Source organism: Ceratotherium simum, chromosome 5, assembly GCF_057802395.1.
Source record: "Ceratotherium simum simum isolate JZ-2026a chromosome 5, ASM5780239v1, whole genome shotgun sequence".
NCBI classification, from domain to species: Eukaryota; Metazoa; Chordata; class Mammalia; order Perissodactyla; family Rhinocerotidae; genus Ceratotherium; species Ceratotherium simum.
This window is the reverse complement of record NC_141904.1, coordinates 54,517,542-54,534,281: the sequence shown is the minus strand read 5'-3', so window position 1 is coordinate 54,534,281 and position 16,740 is coordinate 54,517,542. Positions and strand designations below refer to the sequence as shown.

The window sequence follows — 16,740 nt, the reverse complement described above, 5'->3', positions numbered from 1 at the left end:
TGCCATCTCCACAAAATAAACACAGATAACCATGCACTAAGTCAACACCTCCAGGTAAATTATGTACGTTAATCCATGTTACAGACAGCATGGGCCAGGAACACACTGCTGAGTTCGAATAACAACAGATAATCCTATTCATTGTCATTCAACTGATTGAACTAGGTCTGATTAAAAGAAATAGAAAACTATTTATTTGGATAATTTTTAACATCATCCTCTGTTGACGGGTTGACATTTCACTGAAATATACATATAACAGAATTGCATAATAAAAACAAAAACTGTCTCCAGCACATCTTCAATGATACACAAGATTAGAAAAGTACAGTGAACAGACACAGGACAGAGATTTTGTTTGCAACATAAATCATGGAGAAGGTTGAGAGGTGACCCAAGAGGCCACTTCCAAAGACAAACAATGACAACATATTTATTAAAGAGACATCAGAGGAGGAGAGAAAGCATCACTCTCCCCAGACACGAAAGCAGAGGTTTAGAAATCATGATTATATTTTGCTTGCTCCACGTAGGAAGAAACACACCTTCTAGGAGTCAGGGACTGACTTGACTCTTTCTCGTGGGATCAGGGGAAGGGCAGGGTGGGGTGGGGGGCTGCATGGGGTAGGGGTGTCTGCCTGGGTTGGGAATGAGGGAAGGAGATGTTCCCAAACTTGAACTGAAACAAAGATTAAGCACAGCACCCTGAATTTATTACATATCACAAAACATGATAATGAAATTTTTCTAGCACACATATCAAGCTAACAGGTAGCTTAGGCTGCTCCAAAAATTCCATAGGCACAAGTTCCAATCCCCAAAAATGCAGAAAACTGTCTTAAACCCTTGAAAAAGTTACTTTTTTCCCTCACATTCCTAAAAAAGAACATTTTTTTCTTGAAATAAACACTTTACAATCAGTAAAATTATCTATTCTTTTGTATTTCATATCTGTGTCTACCTCTATCAGCAAAATACTATTTTAATTTGAAATGTGGTCATTAGCACTTAAACCAATACAATTAAAGCCATATAAAGTCATTCCGCTAACATCACAGTAGAATTATGGTTTTGAATAAACACAAAATTGCTATAAAAGATAAACATTATTGATTTAAGATGTCCAATTATATAAAATATTAAACAGAATCAAGCCTAGTTTCTGGTTGATTTTTAAATGCTAGATGTTATCATAAATATTTTTTAAAAAAAGAAATGTTGGCGCTTTGCCTGTAGACTGCTGCTTGAAATTTTAGACACCATTTAATTGGAATTTTATAGATATTTACTCTATTGAATGATTAAGTCACCCAAAAAAACTCCAAACTGTAAAATCTCTCTAAATATTTCTGAAGCAATAGCATAAAAGTATGATATTTTAACATCAAATATGAACATTCATTTACCTTCCTTTCTCTTGCCCACCTTTAGGGTTATGTTTTTCCTACCTGGGTGCATTTGAAATGCTTTTGCTGCCTCTCCCCCTAAGCTAGCTCCATCAGACACACCAGTCACCTGCCAGCTCTCGGCACCACGGCAAGCACGTACAAAAGCCCGGAAACCCCTCCTGAACATACACTGTAACAGTGCAGATAAGAGATGTGAGTCTCCAGTCGGGACCAAGCCAGGCCATTCATCTTCGAATGTGAGTGCCAGCCTTTCAGACTCCAGCCAAAGAGCCTGCGTCTGGCAGAGCCTGTTCTCCATCACAGGCAGGTTTCGCTAGCCAGGGCTGGCTCTGCACGACCATCTCGTTAAAGACAATTCTGGTTAACCCGTTAGCAGGATTCAGCCCCTACCCAGTCCGGGGGGATAATTTTAGACTAGCTCCATCAGAAGAAAGAACTGGAGATTAAATTCTTATGGAATAAACCTGCTCATCTACAAGCTGTCCCCTGCCTCCTCCGCACGCACACATCACACACGGGCACACCCCTTCTTTTGTTGTCGTCATCCTCCAGGGAAAGTGTGATGGTGTGGCCTTTGTGTCCATTATGAGCAGTCCTTGAGTTATATATAAAGGTTTAGAATCATGAGCACAACACCCCATGAGTCATCCACAGTGATTCCGAGCCTCCCTGAAAAGTCAGCTGTAACGTTACCCTATAAGTTACCCTTGGCGTCGCACTCAACTGTACACACTGAGTTTGTTACCATCACTTGTAAAGATAAAGCACACTTAAAAAAAATTACCTAAAGTGATCTATGACATTTCCCTGCAAACAATCTGATAGAGCTAGCTGCTTTCGTTCCACCTTGATTCTTGGTTGTAGTTTAAGACCAGAATTGGAGAAATTCTTGCCAGTTTCCTGATAATAGAGAGAGTATTACTTAAAACTTAGGCTCAGCAGAAGCCGCAAATCACGACTTCTATTCTGATGGCATCTTTGTACCTGTCAATGTGATCTCACATACTTCATCCCACTACATCCTGGGAGGGAGGGCAGGCCAAGATTTTTCCCATTTGGTTAAGTGACCTGCCCCGACTAGTGAAGGCTCAGCTAGGACTCTTGATCCCCAAGCCTGCAGTTCTCATGATGCCGTGCTGGCCCCACTTGGACCACCACCAAGATAAAGTCGTTGAGTCTACGGGAAAGAGTGCTGGGATCAATTCTCAATCATGCACTCACTCATCACCGTGACCCCTAAATGACTGTGGGTGCCACTCAATCAAGGTTAACCTTTCAACTAACTTAGCAGAGCTCTTTATCACTAAGTCAACATGGAAACAACAAATGATCACAAGATGTCACGAAAACTGATCCTATGCTGGGCACACATCCTTGTCTCAGCCATGCCACTCTGAGGAGGTGAGATCTTTAAAAACACTGACTATCACGCACTGCTTCAGACCACCATTCCTCTAGATGGGCACAGGCAGTGAGACGTGGCCATGTGGGGAACAACACTCAGTCTGAACTTAGCTGGACACATGGGGGCACAGGCAGCTCCATGTCTAGGTGGGGGACTGGGGATGGTTCAAGTTAGGGGCAGTGCTATATGCAGAAGGCTCTTACCAGGGAGATCATAAAGAGGCTCCAGCACCCTTTTCCTTGAGGGTATTTGGGATTCTTCCTCTAGAGCAGCAGTTTTCAAAGTGTGGCCCAGGGACCTTGGGGCTCCCTAAGATACCTTCAGGGATCCATGAGGTCATCGTGATTTGCATACTACTACTAGGATGTTCTTTGCCTTGTACACTCTTGTTCTCTCATGAAAGCACAGTGGGGTTTTTCAAAGGCTACACGCCCCGTGATGATGTCATCTCTCTGGCATTTTTGTGCTTGCATATTCTGAGTTTTAAAAATTTGTTTTGATTTATAATGCAGTAAATATTGAAATAAAAGCATCCTTAATAATTTTTAAGAGCACAAAAGGGTCCTGAGACCAAAGAGTTTGAGAACTGCTGATAACCTGTCCTCAGACAGGCAATACCATCTTTTCCTCAGGCACCTGACTCTTTCACCCCATCCAGGATTCCTGTGACTCCGCTGACCTTTCTCCACTTTTGGAAGAAATGTCCTTCCTGTGGCTTCTCTGGGCTAGCCTGTGGCACTTCTGAACAGATTGCCTTCACTGTGCCTTAGGCATGACATGTCCCCTCCCATTACCCCAAACAGCCACCTCTCCTAGGTCTATGATGTGCCAGGGAGAATAGACTCACACAGGTACCTACCCAACCTCGAAACAGTTAGCAAGTGTTAGCAAGCTCCTTCCCATGGATAATTGAATCGTGACACATTTGGGCTAATGAGGGTACTAGGTGGGTATTATTCAATAACACACTAAGATAAAGACCTTTTGCTACTGCATAATATAACTTGCCTTAACTTCTTTCCAGTAATTCTACCTTCTCAAAGACTTTGAAAATAATCATTACTGTTCTCAGAAGGGAAAGGTCGCCCACTTCTCAGAAAAAGTAGAGAATCCAGTACCCAATAATCCTGTGGATTAATTTAGTTTTTAATTGGGTCACACCATAGTGTAAGCTACTTAGAAAGAGCCTGATGCCCAATCTTACATCTGCTTTCCTCCAATGGATACTGGCCTGCGTCGTGTCTTCCATCCAGGAGCTTAAGAGTTTAGCACCATGGATTGTGGAGTTGGGTACCAAGTTTGCTGAGTGAGTCTGTGACAATTCTGAGATAACAGACTTGAGTCGTGTCTTACAACTTTTCTACATTGAAAGCCATACTCTTCTGCCAAGGTTTTAGGAGAAAGGACAGAGGTGTCTGCAGTTTGACTGTAAACCAAGTCTCAGGGAAGACTTGTTTCCCTTTTGAGCCGAGGCCGGAAGTAGCCCCCCACCATTTCTGGCTGTCTTTCATGAACTAGCCTTGGCTACCAACGACCACCAGTGCCGTTACTCAGCAACACAGCCAGGCCCACGTGGGGCAAGATTCTTGTTTCGTTTAAAGCATTCCCTAAGTTCCATCTAGAAAGTTACTATTTTCCAGTTTTTACTTATTTGGAAGGACTGTGAAGAAAGGCATGTGGAAACACCAGCCATGCAAATTGCCTGGGGCTGTTCTGCTGAGGCTTTGGCATATGGAGACAGATCTGGGAGACAGTTGGTCACACTGGCTCTCTGAGAGAGGGGCGACACAGTGGGTGAGCAGACCATCCTTCAGTGTTTAATAAACTTGACATCACGGTGGGTCAGAGACGAAGAGGGATCATCTGTCTGATGGTGGACCAGCTCTCATCTGTGCCCACAGGGCTGACCAGCTTTCTTTTCAGGGATGACAGACCAAATACTTAATAACTGGTACATCCCAGGCGCTACCCAGTCAGAGCAGAAGTAGGCCTGCAGACCACAGTAGGGTCCGAGAGGCCCCGCTACACCAGGCATTAGCCCTTTAGTTGCTGGATCACAGAGGGGTCTGGAGAGGGGCCGGGATGTTGGCAGAGCGTGAAGAGACTCAAGGTGCTGGGGCCACATTGCTAACTGGCAGGTACAGACATGCCTCAGATCTTCACATGGGGTCCAGCCACACTGCAGCGTGATGGCTGGCTTTCAACGCCAGCCCCACGTCACCACTCACGGTGCTGTGTGAAGAAGTCAAACCTCCTCTCAGGCCCCCTGGCCACTGTGGTGAGAATCTGTTAAACCCACCACGAGCAACTAGACTTAGGATAATCCGCACATGTGGGAGCAGAATCAGGGGCCAGGTCTGTTTCCATAGTGAGGCCAGGGAGTCCACTTAAGTCCAGGCAGGTCAGACCACTTGGTATTGTGAACCCCTGGGGTCAAAAGGCAAAGGTCACAAAAGACATCACCGGAACACCCTCCCTCAAAGCTGGGAGGGACCCTGTCAGTCACGCACAGGATGGGCCTGCAGGACTTCCACTAGCACGCCTCTCCCCACTGGTGACACTGCTCCCCCATCTGCCTTGTCTTGGATGAGCACAGCCAGGAACAGGGCTTCCCCACATTCTGCAGGCTCTCCCCACCTCGTTCTCCACAATCCCTCATGCATGTAGACATGCATGCAGCCTCCAGCCTGCATAGACCAGGGCAGGTAAAAAGAACTTATAACCCTTCCTTTCTCAAGACACTTCAGAAACTTCAAGTTCTGACACTAAGGTTACTTTTGAATATTGATTTTAAAACTCAGATAGGCTCCTCTGGGTATCCTGGGCTCAATGTCAGATGTACTGACTCCTTAACCACTGTTTGGAATCAGCTGAGATTTTCAGATGGGATGCCCTCATGAAGCAACTTGTGCAAAAATCTACTGTTCGTAAGATGTGAAAACACAACCTATAGAATTACCTGTTTACATTTTTACGCATTTCCACGATATCTTAAAAAGGAGAGAATTCTCTTTCTCAATGGGTAACTACAGTACAGAACAGAAAAGAGATCAAAGAAAAACAAGAATTTCTTAAAGTTCTGGTAGTAAACAGGCATATGATATTATTATTGTTGTAGTCTTAATAATAAGCAATTATACGTTCAAAGTGCTTTACAATCACTTAGCTATTCCTCACAACAGCCCTGTGAGGTAGGTCGACATTATTACCCCCATTTTACAGATGGGGAAACTGAGGCACAGAGAGGTTAAGTGTCTTGCCCAAGGTCACGCAGCAAGTGAACGCTGGAGCTGGGACTAGAACCCCGGTTCCCTGACTCCCAGTGTCCTTGAAACTAGACCACACTGCTTCCAAAGAGGCACCCCCAGACTGGCTTTGAGCACGAGTTAAAGACGGACAATGTTGGATGAGGTTTGGGTGTGGTGGTATTTCCCGTAGACACGTTAAGATGGAACCTGAGGTGTTGCCTGGATTGGTTTTGGCATGCGGGTGTATGTGTTAGTTTGAATGGGTGTATCTGAGCTTCCTGTCCTGCCCACTTCTCACTGCATTCTGAATGGGGTCACTGCAGAGAGCAGGAGCCGGATGGTCAGGAGGTTGTGACAGACTGGCATACACAAAAGGAACTCGGTCAGCTCAGCGCCAAGGGGCCTGCCGGTCTCTGGGAGTTCGGGCAACCTAGGGATGTAGGACTCGGGAACGGAGTCAGCTGCCCACCTTAGGCAGGTCTGCTTAATCTTTTTATTTTTTAAACTTTTCATTTTGTTTTGTTTTACTGGCCAGTATCAGGAAGTTGTGTTCATTTCGTTTCTCTGCGGGGCGGCTGCCCCCCTCCTTTGCTCTTTCCCACTCTTTCCCTTTCTCTGAGTCTCTGGTTGGAAGGAAAAACTGTTAAGACTTGCACGTTCCCTTTCATGAAAAAGAGCCACCACGAGCAGCGTCCGCGATGGGAGGCCACGGCTCGGCAGGTGAGCCACGGCCCTGCTTCCACCTTCCGGAGGAGTGCTTTGCTTGGAAGGGGTCTCCCTGGGGCCTTGGGTTTGCTTTTTCCTGCATTTCTCCTGAAATGCTGTTTCAGTGGAAATAAGCCCACTTGAGACTTTTCCCTTTCAAGGCCTTAGCCACAAACGCCTTCCGACTAACGAGCTTGGTGCTGTAGCTCAGGCAGAAAATTCTAAAGCATCCGTTCAAGCATCTGAAACAAATGAATCAGCCAGTGAAATCTCATCTGTTAGCATCTGTTCTCCTCTTAGATTAAAAAAGAGAAAAAAAAAAAAAGCCCTTTTTATGTCTTTAGATGGCATGCTTTAAAAAAAGAAAAAAATCTTGCTACTTTTTAGACTAAGGTGGCTAGATAACAGGTATCCGATATTCCACAAATTATTCCATTTTTCCTCTGTTTTTATGCACTGAGCCTCCCTCAGAAGGCCACATCAAGGCACATTAGGGACCAAGTGCCATTTGCTTCTTGTATACCACCCACCTTTTCATTTGACCACCTACATCACCATCTGTTGGCTGGGGCACAGGCTTTAACATTATAAAACCTGACAACCTAATTCTTTACAAGCTGGAAGTAGTGGTCTCCTCCTTAAATTCAAATTCCAAACTGGTTAAACAAAAAAAAAAAAAAAAAAAAAATACTATCCTTCTAAAGTCTTCCTGTCATTAAGGCTCCTATTTGGGATGAATGGGGGACAGTCTCCTCAGATTCCACCAGAGTGTCTTTTGCATAAAGGAAATCCTTGAACGTCGAAAGCAAAAGAAATGAACAGAACTTTTCCCACTTTAGGATCTTTTTTTTGTTTGTTTTCCATGAGATACTGGACTAATTCATGTCTGTATCTTGCATGGACATCCTCATCTGGAAGGTCTGATGGGCATTACTCTTTGCTGTGAAGGGCACTGAGAGTGCTCGTGGCTGCAGAGCTGTGTTCCTTTATTTACTGGCTCCTCGTGGAACCTTGCAGGTCACTTGGATGCAGCAACAATGATGAAGAGCAAATGCTGAGTCAAACTAAAGTGAAATGGCATGTAGGGGATGAGTGAGGGAAAAAAAAAAAGAGGCCTGATGCAGCTTCTCCGATTCCCTCTGTAGAGGGCTGGAGAGAAAGCTGGCTTTTATGAGAAGATGGATGGATAGATGGAAACTGCACACTCATTCAGACCACATAGGCCAGAGGACACGAGGTGCCGAGCTCCTACCCACTCACGGATCTAGGAGCTCCTCAAGCCATTTCCCTTCATGTAGAAGGGGACACTGTAGTTGGTCTGAACAGAGGGAGACCAGATGGAGCCCACAGGGTTGAAAACCAGAGTGCATCTGTGTGCCCTTGAAAACCATTCCACGGGAAGGGCAGAGGATGTGGACCAGTTCTGATCCTGTTCAGACAGACTGCACGCTACGCAGCACAAGCACGCACATGCCTATGTCTTGACTTCTGCGCTCACACCATGATGCCCACACTCCACTTTCCATGAGCAATCGGTCTGCCAGCCATGTGGCACCTGTGGCATGAGGAGGAGCAACTTATCCCACTTCTCAACAGGCCATGTCCACTTTCAGGGCTTCCCTGAGGATCCATGGACTTGTCCTCGTGACACTGTTGGTACATTTCTCCCGCTGCAATTCAACCCCATTTCCCTAATTGCTACATTGTCACGTTAATATTTCATCATGCGGAAAGGAAGGGCCTCCTCATGCTAATTAAATGTAGAGTGACAAATCTCATTTACAGCCATTTCTAGAGCAGAGGAAACCAAAAAATGTAATGAGAATTATCCTTTAAGGAAACAAAAATTTTCTATTTTTAATGTTTGCTTCAGATTCAAATGCATTTTCAGAATTTATCTGTCAAGATTATGAACACAATTTTCTAGGCTGTGTACTCAACATAAATTATAGACATAGCCTCAACTCCCAATGGAACCATGTGAAAATATGCTGATATTATCATCTAACTGGAAATGTTTGAATTTCACCAAGGAAATAAAACTCTTTCTATAAACAACAAAATTAAAAATGTTTAGGAGGAAAAAACTCTCAACATTATTGTAACACAATGTAATAGAGTCTTTTAACCTGTGACTTATAAATGTAGCTTTAGCATCATTTGAATCTTCAAAACCGAGTGAAGCCCATCCATGATATATGGTAATTACTTACTAATTAATTACCTAGCCATGTGTTGTTTTTCAGGTTTCAAACATCAAAACACTATACCCAGCCACCAGAGCAAGCACTGAAGCCATCTAATTGGGAAGTCTTGGGGATTCACAAAAGGTATAACTCTGTACCCGGGTCGTCATCATACATGTCTTCCACAGAAAACACAAGGGTCTCATAGCATAGAGCTAACATGGTTACTGTAAATTACAACATAGCCATCCATGAAAGAGTATGTTTGCCCCTCCAGAAAAGTCATCAAGTTCCAGTGACCCACCACCTAGAATCTGAGAACAGCAAGCAGTTCCCTACAAGTAGAAGGCACCACGGCACTCTGAAATCCAGCCAGCCTATCATCCAGGCCCAGAGCTACTTTAGGGAAGAGCCTTCAGAAACACATTAATCACTCCCTTTCCTTGCACCCATCTTGGCCATACTGTCCTCAAGAATGTAGGGCCCAGCGACCTATTCAAATCCGCAAACACGTCTTTTCAGTTTGCTTCGTCTCTCTAAGGCATCTTGTGAACTGTGATCAGGAGAAGGGCTGTCACTTTTACCAACTGGATCTGCCAGAGGTGAAAGAGCTTTACTCACAAATTCCACAACTGGAGACAGCAATTAGCTATTTGACTGAGCCTGTGATTCACTGAGCTACCTTAAGGAGATGTGATCAGACAAAGAAATATCAGAAATTGTCTTCCGTCAGATTCAACACCATCCTGCCCCCCGCCCTGCTGCTGTCTGAGCAGAGCAGAGGTTTCACCATGAATCAGCAGGTCACTGTCACACAAGGTCATCTACTAACCCACCATATGCATACGCACCCCACACTCCTCCATTCATTCATTGTCATTCATGTTCATATTCTCTCTCTCAGCGAGACCACAAACAAGCCTTCCCTGTGGTAGTTACCATCACTTTGAACACAAAACAATGTCGGGCATTTTTCCCAGAAAAAAAATGAAGGACTACTCCACATTGAACCTTACCAATACCTACAAGGCCCAATTTAAGACACGTGGTGATAACAGGGATATAAAAGTAATTTTAGAGTAAATAAATTAAAAAGGACAAAATTCCCTATCTTGTTCATGAAGGACTTAAAGCATTCCAGGTAGCAGAGTTGCCAGGGCTTTTGATTAATTTGGACAGTTGTTTCTGACAGCTTGCCAACCTCTGTAGTTTCCTTTGTCCTGTTCTTACCATCTTTTTCTTGTTCCCCCTTCACCCTGCTTTCTCCATTACCAGCACTCACAGACTTCCTAGGTCCTTTTCCTGCAGGTCTCCACTGTGATTCCCTTGCCCACACCACCTCCCCACCCGCCACCTGCTTCCTTCCCATCAGAGCTTTGGGCTTACCTATGATTCTCTATCCTCAAATGTATGGACCCTAGTTGGAACCAGAGGTTCCTGAAAGCCACATCCACACTCTAGGAGCCTGGGGTGGGGCCAGGGCTGGCGTAGGGGTAGGGACCAGAGGCTGGCCTGGGTGTGAGAGAGCAGCATTTTCACAGCAAGCCTCAAGGCCATCAGGAGACAACGCACAGAGAGACAGACACATTGCACATACACGCACACACACACACTAGGAGGTGATGGATGTTACTGAAATGGACCGAAAACCAACAAGCAGTGGGGTAAGAAACAAACAGAAACAAAACAAAGCACTTGCGTTCAGATGGAAAGCTGTTTCTGGGCAGCTAGGGCCCGAGCCCAGGGCTGGGGGAGGGTGGGGGCCTGCTTGGAGGACACTGCCTTTGGAGAAGCCTGGAGGAGACAGCGTGCTAGGGCAGGTGTGCCTCTGCCGCTGTCCAGGGGCCCAGCCCCGGGGCCGCAGGGAATGCGGGGCACAAGAAAGAAAGCCAGGAGAGGGAGGCACTTACCTCATGGCCCAGAAATGGCTAGTCCACATTTTGGGGAGTGTGCAGTATCTCAGTTAAACAAAATCCTTGTGGTACTGCTCAACCATGAATAGTCAGCTCTCTAGTGTTTCAAATAAGCTTGCAAAATCGTTAGTGAAAAGAGAAAAAAACAAAACAACAATTCACCTGTAGGGCAATGGTGGTGTTCTTCGCAGGGTACTTTCCCACCAGTCCTTGTTCTTTCCGTTTCTTGAATTTCCTAAAGTAGTCCTGTATCAGGAAAGTGGCATAGAACTTCCCCACGGTTACCTCATCATCTAAACGGAGAGACCAGACAGAGCTCTCCCAAATCAGCACGTTTGCACCAAGAGCCTAAACCCTGGCTGCTGGCTGGGGGCAGGGAGGGTGGGACGGTGCAGGAGGCACTGAGCTCTGGGCTTACAACATAGGAGACTAGGTCTAGCAAAAAGCGAGGTTTTGCAAAGCAGTTAAGGCTCAAAATTAGAGTCAGTAAGTGAACTGATACTCAAAATTACAGAAAATAATATATTTGTCATGAGTTTAACAGAGCAGCGTATTAGTAACACTATGAAGTGCTGTCTTGGTTATTTACTTAAAACAAAAAGTACAAAACAAAAAAGGCTTCACGGGTCATATTTTCACCCCTGTGCATAGGGATTTGCATGCGCAATTACCATGAACACGAACGGCAATTAACCATCCAAATCCCGATGCCTTGAGATAAAGATAGAGACCTCAGAAAGGCGACAGACAAGCTCAGAAGAAGAGGAAGGTTCAGAAAGGTGACTGCAAACCCAGATTTTCACGTGCTCCCCTAGTTCTCTGCCAGTAGCCTCCACGGACTGTTTCTTGGTTTGTAATTCAGAACTGCTTGCTTTCGGCACTGCAAGCGACAGCTCCAACTAAGCTCAAAGTGGAGCTGACTTCTTTCTGCTTTGTTCAGAAGCAACCCCAACAGTATCACTGGGGAACTGGAACTCTGCTGGGCATTTTAAAAGTGATGCATGAGGCAGAATAGGGGCTCTAGCCATCTTGTGGTAAACCACCTTGGCAGTGGAAGTGAGGCCCAGGGGTCTCCACAAGCCCTACTCTCCCAGGGGTGCTCGCCACCAGATCTGCAGTGTGCCAAGGGCTCCTGGGAGGAAAGCTTAAGGCCCCTTTAGCAGCACACCCACATGGGGCCGTGCTGGGGCTGGGGGCTGTTGGCCATGACTTGCAGAGGCTGGGAGGAGGAACGGCTGCTGACCCTCAGGCTTTAGCACAGCTAAACTTTTGGCCAGGTCGCCCTTGCAAGAGTTACATGTGATCTGGGGCAAGGGGTTCAACCCTTCTGGGCTTGTGTTCTCCTGTGTAAACAGGGCTGTGCCTTTTAGAGGAGCTGTGAGATGTACAGAGAAGAGGCATAAAGCACTCAGCCCCCTGCTTCGTGGTCCTAAGCACCAGGCAGGGGCTGGATGACTGTGAGCCCTCAGAGTCACTGTTACTTTATACAATCTGCCCACAGTGGCATCCACTGAAAGCGACTGTAGAGCATGACAGGTTAGGGACACTGGGAGCCACTGTATTCACTAACACACCCTGGGTGGGGTTCATTTAGTGCCCACTGGGAGGTGTCCCCATCTGGACACCACTGGGCTCCTCTCCAAACTTCCTTGTCAGAAGCCCCTACGAGAGAAGATGCCTTAGGGTGCTCGGCCTCAAGAAGTATGTTACATTCCTTCTAAACCCAAGCTGGGCAAGTCCTAGGGTGGTGTAGGAGCCACCAAAGTGAACCTATGGCTTTGCGTAGCATGTGAAACCATGGTCCCTCATTAGTCTCAGTCTAGTCTAAACTGTCCAACAATGCTCTGTCCGTAGGTGAGGGGTGAATGGAGACTGCTCAGGTCCTGGCATTTCACCCTGCTCTGCTCTCGGGCCACTCCCCATTTGCCCAGGGTACATGTGGAACACCAGTTCCAGCTACCCTACTACTAGGCATTATAGGTGCCAGGCCCCGGCCAGAGGAGCTCCATGTGGGTCTGATGGCCTCTTCACAACAGCTCTGAGATGGTGGACCTGCTCATCCCCTCCCACAGGTGGAGAGAGGTTAAATGACTTGCCCCAGGCCAGTCGAGTTGGGATGTGAGCCCCCTGAGCCTGACTGAGACTGGGCCCAGGAAGAGTTCTTAAGAACAGGAAAAGTCCAAGCTATAGCAGGATAGAAAAGGAAGGAAGAGAAGGAAGGAACGAGATGAGGCCATTTGAGCTCAGGACTGGAGAGAAAGAGATGAGGCCAGCTCTATGTGTTCTTCAGGGAAAAGGAGCCAAAGATCCAGGTCAAGGAGCCAAGGCCCAAAGACAAGGAGAGCCTCTGGGAGAAGAGGGACTTCTAAAGTGAGGCGGAAGACCCATGAAATGGCAGGAGAAGACTGGAGAGTGGAGGTGAGAACACGAGCGAGATTCAGAGATGGGAAACGAGACAGCTCAGCCCTCATGACAGAGAGTGCGGACAGGCTGTTCCCGCAGCCAAAAGCCCTTGTACCACTGAGACTCAGAAGGAAAGGTCCCAACTCGTATCCCATGGCTCATTCCTGAGTATCACGCCTCATTATCAAGCTCATGATGACCTGGGGGGCACCTCACATCACACTGGTGCCAGCAAAGCCTCCTAAGACGGGCACATACTCTGTTCTGTCACCCGGGGCTCCCTAAGCACCTGACATCGGCCAGTCCAGGCACTGGGAGCAGCTGGCCCGGCTCAGTCTGCTGCTCTCTGACCAGGTTACAGTACGAGGCACATCAAGCCCCTCAGCCTCGGGGAGCTGCCCATCTGCTGGCCCAGAGGGCTGTACAAATATTTCTGTTTTCTAAGGGTGTCATGATGTGGGCAAGGCTGAGAACCACTGGTCTACTAGAAGGTAAAAGAGGAAAAACAAAGAAACAAATGGTGAATACAGACACTTGAGTAACCCTGCCCAGCAACTCAATCAGGGTCTGTTCACTGAAGCCTGGAAGTCACTGTCTTTTGAACTCCTTCAGTGGCAATAGCACTTATTTGAGATTCAGCCTGGATAAGCACTACCCTGGGCACAGAAACAAGGACACGGAACTTCTGGAGCATTCTTTCTCCTACTAAGGGCCCCTTTCCTCCTTCTCAGGTTTCACAGTGCCTCTTGTGCCATTTTGGAACAGATTAACGCTTGTCATCCTAAACCCCAATCCATTTTAAGAAACACAGCGGAAAAGCCAGTGCCCTATTGGGCCAAGAAAGCAGGAGAATATTTAGCCTTTATTAGAAGTCTGGTAGAGCTAAAAGTTGATCAGTTTTTCAAAGGAACAGAGCTCAGATGGTGGGCCAAATTCTGGACGTTTTTTCTAGTACAATGAAAAGAAATGAAGTTTCACAGTAATGCGAATGACACTGTCCAAGCGAGTCTCGCCAGGATGGGCACTGACGTGCGAGAGAGACTAGTTTGTAACGAAGGGGGCATTTCAAGAGAGACGTGGGGTGGAGCGGGGAGGCGCAGGGCTCCGGACCATGGGAGGAAGGTTTACTCAGGCCGCTATTCTGAAGCATGCATCTGTATTTCAAGAAACATCGTCGGGGAATATAGTTGGCAAGAGATAACTCTGATTCCATGCCACCACCCTAAAACAGAATTGCTTCAGAATATTCTTAAAGACTGAGAGTTGAAAGGAAGGGAGGCTGCAGAAAAAGCTCAAGCACATCGTTACAACAATTTACAAAAGCAATTGATCTAAGCCATGCGAGCACCTGGGTGCGCAGCTAAAAAGAAAAGAACGAAGACCAGAGAGTTGTTTTAAACGTGCAGTATCAGTTCCCCTGCGGAGAGCCAGGCTTCTCTAGGTGGGAGTTTTGGTTTTTTTGTTCTTCTGGGGGTTTTTTGTTTTTGGGTTGTTTTTTGCTTTCCCTTTATTATTTATTTGTGGGTCGTCTTCCCCAGCTTTGAGCCGGTGGCCAGGTCAGCTCTGGGTGGCTCCCTCCAGCGACAAAAGCTCGTACTGCTTCTCGCTTCACGCTGAGGAGCAGAGCTGGCCAGCATGCTGCTCTCTCTGGCCCCCAAGAGCCAGAGGTTGTCACCTTTCCAGAGGGAGAGGCGGTGGCTATCATCCTGCCCCGGGGTTCCAGAGTCGGCTTCCAGACCTGAGCCAGACCAATCTCGAAAGCTGCAGGGGCAGAGATACTCTAGAAGTTTGGTTGGTTACAAAAAACACCAAAGGCTTATAATGTGCCCAGGGCCGGGGATGGCTGGAAGGCTGGTGTGGGGGCACTAAGTGAACGGATCCTGCACCTTTAAAATGTGAAAATAAAACAGTCCAAATACAACCACCTCAACCTCTAAGTCCATGTGTACTTAAATGAAAATGGAAAAACAGTATATATATTATATATATATGTATTATATATATATAAATCTGAAAAAAGTTTAGTCAGTTATTTTATGATAAATAACAAAAGGAAATAAGCATGCCTGTTAGTTCTGTCTCTTCTCGAAATTCTAATTAAGGGGACATTTTTGGTAATTATGGTAGTAAATTCAGTCTTGGCAAGAACATTTCAAAAATATCATTTTCTAAAAGCTATTTTTTGTGAGAGGTTTTCAACACTATGTTGAAGGATAAACGGAAACTAATTTTAAATATTTCATTTTGGACAAAAAAAATCCAGGCTTTTCACTTTGAGGCAGCAAGCTAGTCCTCTAACATTAATTCCCCCACCAACAAGGAAACCCCTGCTCCAGCCATCTGGATCTTGGTTTCCTTCCCACTGAAGCCTCTCCTTTGTCTGGAATGGTCTTCTGATCACCCAAATAATTACAGCTATGGCTGGAGGGCCTTCTTTAGCTGTTGGCCTTAATGCTCTAGCTGATACAGACAACATTCTGCAAACACTCCGGGCTTGCTGGAGACGCTGTCACTGAAACCAATGGGTTGGCCAAGAACTACTTAAGAAATAGATGACACTGACCACCAGCTGGAGGGACGACTTGGTCAAGTAGTTTCATGCTGGTTTTCTTCCAGATTTTCTTTATCACAGCTCGGAGTTCTTCATTAGCTTGCTCCAGGTTCCCTGAATTCGAAAAGCAAGAGGGGAAAACAAGCCTTGCTTCTTCACCCAGCAAAACCTCACTGTTCTCACTACAGCTGCTTCCCTCCCAGCCTGAGCTGGATTAGAGATGGCCCCAGGATGGGTTTCCCCTCCCCCCAGGCTCTCCCCTGTTAGGGACATGCACCTTTCCTATATTCAGCAAATAGTTATCAAGCCTTCCAATGGGCAGTCACTCTACTGTGGGGACAACCGTGTTTTATTCTGGAATTTAAGGCCCATCTCAATCTGCTCCTGTCCTACCCCCCCACAGCCAAGACCTACTCCTTTCCCACGGCTCCCAGCTTAGAATGCCTTTTAACTCCTTCGCTGGCTGTTCCAAATCCTGCCTCCATCCTTGATGATCCAGACTAAATTTCACCCAAATAAGACTTTTTCAATTTCTACTTGCATGTACCCGTCAGTACCACATAATCTTGGTCTTTTATTATATGAGCTAATGTTTGTCTCCTCAACTAACATGTCAGTATATAAAACCATCCTGCCTTCTGCATCCCTCATTGCTGCTGGCCAGGGGCCAGGGAGAGATGAACACATTGCACAGAGTACATGTTAGCTTGAAGAGGCTGGCTTTGCTGGATAGATTCACCCTGAACTCTGGGGCTGCAAGAAAACAGCTGTCCATCGACTCCTCACATGTCCCTTGCTGGCCCCTCTTCCCTCTCCTCCACCAAGTGCGTCAAAGAGTTGGCTCCCTCACAGTCTCCACTTCCTCACCTCTTGGTCACTCCTCGACCCACTGCAGTCTGCTTTCCATCCCACCTCTACAG

At 46.4% G+C, this 16,740-nt stretch overlaps 1 protein-coding gene across 8 annotated transcripts in view; it reads right to left on the bottom strand.

The window, feature by feature from the left end:
• The window catches only part of CACNA1D (calcium voltage-gated channel subunit alpha1 D), a 340,557-nt gene that overhangs the window by 15,235 nt on the left and 308,582 nt on the right, over positions 1-16,740 (bottom strand). For all 8 annotated transcript variants that reach the window (XM_087431185.1, XM_087431184.1, XM_087431186.1 and 5 more), the window contains 2 exons: positions 15,833-15,934; positions 11,029-11,159 (listed from right to left, as the gene is read on the bottom strand). In XM_087431185.1, the coding sequence (XP_087287311.1) occupies positions 11,029-11,159; positions 15,833-15,934 (233 nt within the window). The remainder of the gene's footprint in view (positions 1-11,028; positions 11,160-15,832; positions 15,935-16,740) is intronic.